The sequence below is a fragment of the Spinacia oleracea genome, chromosome 3, assembly GCF_020520425.1.
Source record: "Spinacia oleracea cultivar Varoflay chromosome 3, BTI_SOV_V1, whole genome shotgun sequence".
NCBI classification, from domain to species: domain Eukaryota; kingdom Viridiplantae; phylum Streptophyta; class Magnoliopsida; order Caryophyllales; family Amaranthaceae; genus Spinacia; species Spinacia oleracea.
The window spans coordinates 108,504,288-108,515,407 of record NC_079489.1 but is presented as its reverse complement, the minus strand read 5'-3'; the positions used below and the strand labels follow the sequence as shown (position 1 = coordinate 108,515,407).

Below are 11,120 nucleotides of genomic sequence, written 5' to 3'. Positions count from 1 at the left end.
TTATTTTCGAATCTTTTCAAGTAGAGCCATTTGCAATCTGCGCAAGAATTGTACTAATCGACGAGTTGATGATAAACTCTAAACATGTATGGATCCAAATCTCCTTCCCAATTATTAAAACCTTAAAAAAATTCTCATCCATGAATGAGAATCAATAACCTAGAAAACTCTAGAAAAACCCAAATAAATTGGGAACAACCCAAGAATAAATTGGGAACAAATCAACTGGAAAAAAAACAAGAAAAAACAAGAAAAATGGTCGAAAATAGTAAAATTATGATCTCATAAATTTAAGAAAGATTTAACAAACAAAAAAAACCCTCAAATGTCCATATTTTCTCCTAAGGAAAGTATTGTAAGCAGTGGCGGAGCTAGGTAGGTGCATGCCCCCCAAAAAAACTGGGAAAAAAACTTATAGCTAAGAGATAAGAGACCTGGTATTATATAAAACCGATCTCTTAGGTTACACTTTAAAAGCACCCGCTCCATACGTAAGAGATCAGTATACTAGAGATAATCCTAAGAGAACAGTCTTTAGAAAAACCGTTCTCTTAGTATTTTGAATAACTATAGGGGATTATCGTGAGAGAGCAGTCTTTAGAAATAACTGGTCTGTTAGAGTTTTGAATTTGAATACACGCTCTCTTAAATTAAGTTATTCTTTTTCAGTTTTCACCCCACATATGAAAACCGTAGAGAATAATTGTAATAATTTTGTACGATTTTAATATGAATATTGATTAATTTAAGGACGATACATTTTTTTTTGTAATATATTGTGTGTTATGGAGGATCACCCGACACAATACTCTAAAAATCCTGAGAACATCACTGCCGACACCCAAAAAAAAAATTCTGGCACCGCCACTGATTGTAAGACCTGCTCGCCTAATAATGTAGGCGCTAATTAGTTAAAGAAACAAGAAATACCTAATGGACATGGACGCATATCAAACAGGGAGGGGCCGGGTTTGCTTTGACAAAGAGCAGCAAATGTAAACCTAGATGAATGACAAAATAAGTTAAATAAGGTATCAACTTTAATAGTTTAATTGGAGTTGGAGTGGATAAAATTCAAACTTGTTATCTCACATTCTCAATTTCTCACTACGGATATGTTGATTTCTTCTAACATTCACGCCGCAATTAACGGATAATCAAACAAATTGGAGTAAATAATTATATACCTCCTCCGTTCTTCCATTTATCGCACCATTTTGATTTTCATACTATTCACATTATGATTTTTTATCATCTTTTCTGATTTGTACGTAAAGAAAAATTATAGTTATATTACATCATGTTAGAATCGTATCGATATGTTCTAAATATTAATTTTTATAACTTTTACGGATTATTCTTGCGTTGACCTGGTCCACAATAACATTAGTGTGGACCCAAAATCAATAGTTTTCTGGAGAACATTTTTTACACTCATAGTGACCTTTATTGTTCATATATTAACTATAATAAATTAAACACCAAAATTATTAGACATAGTAACCATTTCTTGAAGCATAGTAACCCTATGTTTTTAAAAGCTAATTGTGACTTAAAATCACATTATTCAAGCATAACATGTATCAACGACACTAATTTGATATTTTTTTCATAATAATCTTAATAAAATACCAAAATAAATTAGGAATAAGTTGTTGACTTTATTTTAAGGCGTGGTCCACAATAAATTTAGTGTGGACCAAGTCCATTTAAGAACTTGAGATATTAAGAATCAAAATAATGTATTGGAGACGTAAAATTCAGACATGATACAATATTTAAGTGATAATTAACTTATTAAAAGACATGATACAATATTCATCACGGGGTATATTGTCTGCGCATATATTATGCAACTGCCCCACTTTTATATGTTAGGAAGAGACCAATACAAAAACTACGAACCCAACTTAGTTATCAGGCATTTATAGGGGTGTCAAATAGGATCAACGGATTGGGTTTGGGTTGGACTCATCGCGGGTTGAAACAGATCGGGTCGGGTCGGATTTAAACTTAACGGATCAGGTTGGATTTTTATGCACGAGTTTATATCAGTTCGGGTTGTAAACGGGTCGGATTTTAGTCGGGTTGGGTCAGATCAAATCTGATTGGAACATGACGGGTTGTAAACGGGTTTAGACGGGCTATAACAGGTTCGGGCTCATATCGGATCAGACTAATATCGGGTCGGATAAATCGGGTAGCAGACTAAAACGGTTTGGATTGAAACGGGTTTAGGTGGGTTACACCGGATTCTGTTTCATATCGTTTTGGGTTATTATCGGCACGGTTAATCGGTAACGACTTGGAATCCGGGTCGGGTTCATTCGGTTCCAAATTATATAAACATAATATCGATAACTTAATTAGGGGACGAAAATGATAATTAACTTTTAAAAGTATTAAGAATTTAATTTATAAGATAGGATAGTCTTTTACATAATATTCATATAACAAGAATATACATCAATTACAAGTTCTCTTTGGGCACAGAATATAAAGGAAGACATGAAGTACAAGTGCAACGTACTAATAGTCATGCACTTAATTGGTAATGTGACATATTTAATGTTCTCTTACAGGTCGTGAACGGTTCGGGTTAAACGAGTTCGGATTGAAATTGGTAAGGATTAAACGGGTCATGGGTTGAAACGGTTGTGATTAAACGAGTCACGGATTGGATTAAACATATATTCCTCGTGTTGGAATGGATTTGGGTTCAAATGGATTGGATCATAAACGATTTCGGATCGATTCGGTTCGGGATTCGGATTGTCACAGATCATTCTGTTATCAGATTCAGGTGAATATTAAAGGGTTTGGTCGGATTCGGGTTGAATATAATCAGATCGGATTACAGATTTTAGCTCGTGGGTTCTAAACGGTTCGAATTCTAAATGCTCGGACAAACCCATAGCATTCACTGGATCAGATTGAGAATTGACACCCCTATGTGACATGATAACCAAACGTTGTTCAACAATTTCTATTTTCCATACTTTACTATTTTTGCATTTATTTAATCGCCACCCAAATTCAACAATCTATACTAATATTTTAAAACTGTTATGAAATATAATATGGATGCCCATTATACCCCCATTCGTATTTCCGGAATATTCTAGGGTTCAGTCAAACCCTAACTATTGTATCCTATATATATCCAGTATTATATGAAATAATATACAACCCTATTCTCTCTCTTATCTCTCATGTTTATTCATAACACGTTATCAGCACCATTGCAAACCGCTGACGGAAATCAAAGAGACTCAAAAAGGGGAAATACCAAACAGAATCATCCCTATCGATGTAAGTAAATATTAATTGATTTATATGGTTGTATGATACTATTTTTGTTGAATTATAATCTGATTGTGATCTTAGATAGTCAAATGCTTTTATTTTCATCATATTTTTTGATGTAGCCGCAATCTATATTTCACGGCTTAGTATTTTATTAATAGCATTGATGGTGATTTGCCTGTATGTTTTTCTTTAATTTCTTCAATTGCGATTATACGGATAATTGCATTGGTAGTAAATGCTTCAATTGCGAACATGTCATCTAGCGTCAATAAGTTTTTGTATAACATCGTGATCTCGTAACTCTTGAATCATATTAATCAATTGAGGAATTGGGTATATCTTTTGGCTTCATATAGCATTATTGCGTGACATATGGGGATTCTGATTGAGATTCCATTAAATAACCACCTTTAGTAACATTATAGCGTGACATTCCTTTAGTAACCACCCCTATTCGTGGGCTTGTTTCATCTCTTTGATAATTGTCATTCATATTTGTTAATTGTCATTCATATTTGTCACGTATATTGCAATCATGTATTAAAATTATAGTCCTTTATGGTACTATATATAATTAGTAAACATAATTATAGTTATTTGTTATAGGGTTATCTTTTCATATGATCGGTACATATGATAAATTACAACTCTTAGCCCATCTTGATTTATTGTGAACATGATATTCGTTATACATAAAATGAATATTTATGTCTTAGATTATTCGGTTGGTTCACGCTTATATATTTGGGACATTCGATTATTCACTACTTCTAATTATTTTAGTAGAAGGTTAATTTATATAATCTTGGGTAAATTCGTTAATCCATTTTATTGTCATCGTACCATTATAATTCTAGTATCCTGTTTAGGGGATAAACTATATAGTATTGTGCGATAAAGGGTCGGTCCTATTCTTAAGTTAATTTATTTGAAAAGGTGAAAGTTTCATGTGAACTACTTTGTAAATAATTTCCGTTTGATAAAGACCCACTTTTATGGAGTAATATATAGGAAAGATATGAAACTCGAAAATTGAGTATTAACAAAAACTTGTTATGATTGGTTGCATTAAGATTACATGAGTTTAGTTTATGAATGAATATAACTCAATCATGTTCAGAGTTATTTCTCGATTGAAATTATGTGGATAGGAAATTAATTACTAATGCAAATATGTACGGAAAAACGTACTCAACTTTTATGCAAATAAAGGTGTCCGATGGGCACAATATATATCAACATAAAAGTTTTCACAAATATTATGACCTGGTATTCTTTTTTCTTTTGACTGGGAAAATAATGAGCTATTGATGAAAAATCACGGATCACGTTCTACTAGATCAAGTTCATTCCCTGAAGCGAATGTGATATCCCATGTTGAGAAAGAATTGAATGTTAAAGACCATTACCAGAAATAATGGTCGTGGACGTGGTTTTGGTCTCTATGATAGAGTCCGTGGAAGTTATTACAAGAGCTCACATTCCCACCTGAAGTGGGAGCTCAAAGATGGTAATAGTGAGAATGATAAAATTGAGAATTTTGACATTTTATTGATAAAAATCTTTTGCCTAATTCTTTTGTTTTATTATCCATTAATAAAGTTATGTTGGGATAATGTCTTCTATGTGGTTTCTTGGTGATTCATTTCATGGCAGAGTGATATTGTAATGTTAATTTACTAACGTATTACGAGGTTAGTGACCTGATTGATATAGTAAAAGTTGTGGAGGCCGGTTATTTCAATAACTTACACTAGTAGAAAAAACCCCTGTTGCAACCCCCTTGTTGCAGCGTACATGTAATAATACGCTTCAACAACCAGTAGGTCAACGCGGGTCAAACTTTATAAAGGGTTGTTGCAGCGTACAAATTAATTGCCCGCAGCAAGAGAGTTTTTTGCAGCGTACAAAATAAAAGCCCCCTGCAATAGCCCATTTATTTTGCAGCGTACAGATAAAAGCCCGCTGCAATAAAAAAATTTCGCTGCAAAGCTAATTAAGAAAAACATTTCGGATCTCAAACCTAAGGACGCTCATACTCCCTCTTCTTCCCTCAGCTTTCCCTGCGTACTCTCTCACCTCCTCATTCTTCTTCTTCTTCATCTGCTCTCTTTCTCTCTCCTAAATCCCTTCTTTCTCCGCCTGAACCACCACCTTGAATTCTGTCGCTGCCCTACCCCCTCCCATCGTCATCCCCGCAGTTCCTTCACTCCACCACACTCAATTTTACATCTTATCTTTCGCTTCAAGAAATTTGAAAGGGGTGACGTAAAAAATGGGAACCCGAGAAGTGTACGAGGAGAAGCTTCGAACTGGAAATGTGTATCACCATGATCCCACCATTAATCCTGGCCTCGGCACCCCTCGCTGCCCCCGTTGTCTCTTTCTCCTCGACTCCGATTCTGTATATTCTCTTTGACCCTTGTTAATTTTTTATTGTTTTATTGTTTTTCTCTGCCTTTTTCTATGCACATAAACTGTTCGATGATTTGTCTCTCAGAAATTTCTTGCATTTCTGACGATTTCCCTTTTTGGGTTTCTTTTTGATTTAGAAAAATGGTGAATGGACAATTACTTCTGTCTTGCACGATGCTACAGCTGTGGTATGCTCTCTCTCTTTCTCTTTGCTTATACCCAGATAAGCCTTCGAACTCAGCCGCCTTCGAAATTGAGGAGGTATAGTTTTCTAACTTTTTGTATTTGTTTTTCCCTAATTTCGTATTTTTAGGGTTTGCTTTCAGTCAATTCTTGATTTTCCCCTAATTTCGTATTTTTAGGGTTTGATAATATAAATTATTCTTATTCTTATTTTTTGTGTTACTTGATCTTTTGGTGATACCACATTACAACTATTTGAGCCACGCATCTCAAAAATATACGTTGGTAAAAATACTTCTCTGCGATAATGATTATGTTGAAACTACTGTTGATTTGAATCTTTAAGTTTTAAGCATGTCCCTTTTATGTTAGTTTATTTTTAATGACTTCGCAGTGAGTCTGTACTTCAGCCCCTCAACCAGTTGCCTCCTCCAAATGTCAAACGGGAGCTTATAATGCTTTCTTTACCGGCAATAGCTAGCCAGGCCATTGATCCTATGGCTCAGCTGATGGAGACAGCTTATATTGGCAGTTTAGGTTGAAATCTTATTCTTTATTTTGAATTTAAAAAAAACTTTGTTTTCTCTTATTAGTATTCCGTAGATTGTGTCCTTCGGTTCTTCTGGGGCTGTTATAGCAGCAGCTTCAGAAGAGAGAAAGCATGAGATGTAAGGTTAAGAATACCTTTGTTTCCCAGAGCACTATTCCCATTATGCTCATCCCTTTGATTCTTGGTGGCAGAATCGGGAGGCTTTGTTGAATATTAAGGTCTTAACTTTGAATAAATGATAATCTGGGAGGGAGTTTCCCTGGTTAGATGTTTCTATAATGGTCACACATTCACACTTGTAACATTGAATGTGCTAGCTGACTATTTGGTGGGTGGAAAATTATGGCTTTGCTAGCAGTTGTAGCTATGCCCTCCTGTAAAGTTGGTTATATCCTCACTACTGATTTGTATCTAATCACAAATCACGATCTATAGATAATTTGAAGTTGTTCTTCAGTATGTATATCTTGATTTGTCAAAAAATAGAATGTTAAATTTCTGTAAAAAGACTGGGTTTCTTTTCTAGGTAGGCATCCATCATGTATGTCTTTTGGCTTCACCATTTATGTTAATGTGTTCATCTTTTTCGCTTTACTTTTCTTGGTAACTGATGGATTTGGCACATCTGCGTTCTTCTTAGGTTCCACTTTTCAACATAATGAACAAGTTTGACGGGGAGACCATAACAGAAGTCGTGCGTCCTCAAATAGCTAGGATGCGATATCGTGTAACTAAACTGCCACCTTACATTATTGTGCACATGCAGCGTTTCACGAAGAACAACTTCTTTGTTGAGAAGAATCCCACCCTTGGTATGTATCATGTTGTGTCCTATTATTTTGGTGCTCGTGATGGGACTAGTCTGTGTCATCACAAAGTTGGTTTTTCTAATTATCTTCTTTATCTTCCTTTTAGTGCAACTTACCTTGTGTTCAACTGAAACAGTATTTTGTCAAACTTATACTTACCTTGTGTCCAATGTGTAAATCAGGTGTATACTTGCGACACTGTGTGCCTTTCCAGTTTCCACTTCTCTTATTACGTTACTTTTTTGACTCATTTGCCTAATTTTAAACTTAAACTTTGTTTTGATTTATGATTATCACAAAAGTTGAAGATTGTGAATAATGTGTGGGTTTTAACCAAATAGGAAAAGCTTCTTGGATTAATAAGCATTTGTTGTTGTCCAAAGATCCTGATTTGTGAACAATAAACCAAATAGGAAAAGCTACATATTTTCTCAGAGTATTACACTTATTACATGTTTAATATGAATAGTTTTAACTTTCTAACACTCATTCCAATCTACTTATGCAAATTTAAGGCTTGTTTGGTCGTTATAGGTCATATTAGGCTAAAATGAGGCTTTTTTGCTCCCAAATATGAAATAAAGAACCTTAGGACTCATTTTAAACATATTAAATGTTTTATATGATTAGTTTTAACTTTACAAGACTTAATCCAATCTATTTATGCACATTCATGACTTCTTTGGCCGTTATAGGTCATATTTAGGCTAAAATGACATTTTCGCTCCCAACTTTGGTCTAACGAACTTAAAAACTAATTTCAAACTTATTACATGATTCATATGATTATTTTTAACTTTTCAAGACTCAATCCTATCTATTATGCACATTTGAGACTTGTTTGGTCGTTATAGGTCATATTTAAGCTAAAATGAGACATTTTCGCTCCTAACCTTGAACTAAAGAACCTAAAGACTCATTTTAAACCCTTTACATGATTAATATGCTTAGTTTTAACTTTCTAAGACTCATTTCAATCTATTTATTCACATTTAAGGCTTATTGGGTCGTTATAGGTCATATTAAGGCTAAAATGAAGCATTTTCGCTCCCAACTATGAACCAAAGAACCTAAGGACTCATTTTAAACTTACTAAATGTTTTATATGCTTATTTTTAACTTTCTAAGACTCATTCCAATCCATTTATGCACATTTAAGGCTCATTGTGTCGTTATAGGTCATATTTAGGCTAAAATGACATTTTCGCTCCCAACTATGAACCAAATAACCTAAGGACTCATTTTAAACTTACTAAATGTTTTATATGCTTATTTTTAACTTTCTAGGACTCATTTCAATCCATTTATGCACATTTAAGGCTCATTGTGTCGTTATAGGTCATATTTAGGCTAAAATGACATTTTCGCTCCCAACTTTGAACTTAAGAACCTAATGACTCGTTTTAAACTTATTATATGATAAATATGCTTAGTTTTAAGTTTCTAAGACTTATTCTAATCTACTTATACCCATTTAATTCTTGTTTGATAGTTATAGGTCATATTTAGGCTAAATGAGGCATTTTCGCTCCTAACTTTAAAATAAAGAACCTAAGCACTCATTTTAAACTTAATACATGTTTAATATGCATAATTTTAACTTTATAAGACTCGTTCCAATCTATTTATGCACCTTTAAGGCTCATTAGGTCGTTGTAGGTCATATTTAGGCTAAAATGACATTTTCGCTCCCAACTATGAACTAAAGAACCTAAGGACTCATTTTAAACCTACTAAATGTTTTATATTCTAGTTTTAACTTTCTAGGACTTATTCCAATCCATTTATGCACATTTAAGGCTCATTGTGTCGTTATAGGTCATATTTAGGCTAAAATGACATTTTCGCTCCCAACTTTGAACTTAAGAACCTAATGACTCATTTTAAACTTATTATATGATAAATATGCTTAGTTTAAGTTTCTAAGACTTATTCTAATCTGTTTATGCACATTTAATGCTTGTTTGATAGTTATAGGTCATATTTAGGCTAAAATGAGGCATTTTCGCTCCTAACTTTAAAATAAAGAACCTAAGCACGCATTTTAAACTTAATACATGTTTAATATGCATAATTTTAACGATCTAAGACTCGTTCCAATCTATTTATGCACCTATAGGCTCATTGGGTCGTTATAGGTCATATTTAGGCTAAAATGACATTTTCGCTCCCAACTTTGAACTAAAGAACCGAAGGACTCATTTTAGACTATTAGGACATTGTCATTAGTTTCTTGAATGTTAAAATGTGATATTTAATTTGTATTTAATCTAATGTTTAATTTAAATTTCTGTTTTTGTAAAGGTCTACACTCCGAGGATTGCGCCTTATGCGAGGAATTTGATGTGGTTCGTGAGCAATGGGCTAAGTTTTTTACCAACAAGTATTTATTATTGGCTTTAGCGCGCTTGATCGAGTTGGTTTAGTTGTTATAGAATAAATTTTATATTAAAATGTATGTTTATGTTGAAATTGGAACATATATTTAAATGTAATATGTGCACTTTGGTTTTGGGATATATAGTATACAAAACTCCAGTTGTTGTTTTTATATTTGTTATACAGGTTGCGTTATTCTATTATTGTTTTGACAGGTTTCTATATTTGGTGCAAGGCACTCTAGGTATCCCTAAACAAAATTAGAATTTTCCCGCCAAAAGTGCTTTTTTGCAGCGTACATATATGTTGTACGCTGCAACAAGGGAAAAAAATTTGGCAAAAATTCAGACTTGTTGCAGCGTACAAATAAATGTACGCTGCAAAAAATTGAGTAATTCAGACTTGTTGCAGCGTACAAATAAATGTACGCTGCAAAAAGTTGAGTCTTTTGCAGCGTACATATATATGTACGCTGCAACAAGTCCAAAATTTTGCCAATTTTTTGGCACTTGTTGCAGCGTACATCTAAAAGCCCGCTGCAACAAGTCCAAAATTTTGCCAATTTTTTGGCACTTGTTGCAGCGTACATCTAAAAGCCCGCTGCAACAAATCACTTTTTGCAGCGAACATTGTACGCTGCAACAAGTTCAGACTTGTTGCAGGCCCCCCAGTTGCAGCATACGATGTACGCTGCAACAGGGGTCTAAAAGCCCGCTGCAATAAGGGTTTTTTCTACTAGTGTTATATTCCGATCCTACTAGAAGTGGGACTTTGAAAACGACGAAAGTGATTTTAAATATGGTGATACAACTTAGTTATACGTTGTTGATTTCTGAACTTCCCCCGAAGGGACTAATTAAGTCTAAGAGTGTCTCTCATATATAATGACAATAGATGATGAAGAGATATATTTAGTGGGTAGGTAAAATTGATCCCACGATATTTAAGAATTGAATATATGCAAAGATCAGGGAGAGATAGCTTTTAAGTTTACAAAATAGTGGTATATTGATTAAAATGATACATGGATGTTAAATGTGGTACAAGTTTTGTTCATAAATCGTTGACTCTTTTTATGAACACGAGTACAAGTTTATGATACTATTATCTCATCCCGAAGATGAAGAAAGAAGAATGTTTATTGAAATTGATATGTACCACAATTACAATGCATACTCCAGAGGAGTATAAGCTATCTTTCCACAAGTGTGTTGGATTGTCTTGCCATTACAAATGAGACACCAGTTTGTGTCGTTATATCATATCACAATATGTTCAAATTATAGTATTTTATAATTATAGTGATCAATTTGGGAAGATAACCAGCAGTTATCGAATGAAATATTTTATATGATATTATGTACGTACGATGTGATAATTTAGGCCATCCGGGTTTAAGAACACCCTTCATGAGAATTTGAAAATTCTTGTCAAATAATATTTATGTGCTGATATACCCTCATATATTGTATATA

The 11,120-nt window shown here is 33.7% G+C and overlaps 1 protein-coding gene across 5 annotated transcripts; it reads left to right on the top strand.

Moving 5' to 3' along the window:
* The first annotated feature begins 5,078 nt into the window (after positions 1-5,078).
* On the top strand, positions 5,079-9,817 carry LOC130470461 (uncharacterized). Of its 5 annotated transcripts, none has more exons than XM_056840645.1 (4): positions 5,079-5,713; positions 5,862-5,912; positions 7,098-7,269; positions 9,571-9,817. In XM_056840645.1, the coding sequence occupies exons 1-4, from the start codon at positions 5,585-5,587 to the stop codon at positions 9,690-9,692; spliced, it is 474 nt and encodes a 157-aa protein (XP_056696623.1). In that variant the 5' UTR covers positions 5,079-5,584; the 3' UTR covers positions 9,693-9,817. The 5 variants fall into 5 exon arrangements, 2 of the variants coding, with proteins under 2 accessions (XP_056696623.1, XP_056696622.1); XM_056840644.1 differs by having other exon boundaries at positions 5,083-5,713; positions 5,862-5,985; XR_008930850.1 differs by lacking the exons at positions 5,079-5,713; positions 5,862-5,912 and adding exons at positions 5,997-6,192; positions 6,302-6,444.
* Positions 9,818-11,120: the final 1,303 nt, after the last annotated feature.

Bases quoted from the DNA above. Each gene is read 5' to 3' on its own strand.
- LOC130470461 (XM_056840644.1), top strand. From the start codon at position 5,628: ATGTGTATCACCATGATCCCACCATTAATCCTGGCCTCGGCACCCCTC. The intron at 5,714-5,861 runs GTATATTCTCTT...TTTTTGATTTAG, and splicing joins TTCTCCTCGACTCCGATTCT to AAAAATGGTGAATGGACAAT. The intron at 5,986-7,097 runs GTATAGTTTTCT...CGTTCTTCTTAG, and splicing joins CCGCCTTCGAAATTGAGGAG to GTTCCACTTTTCAACATAAT.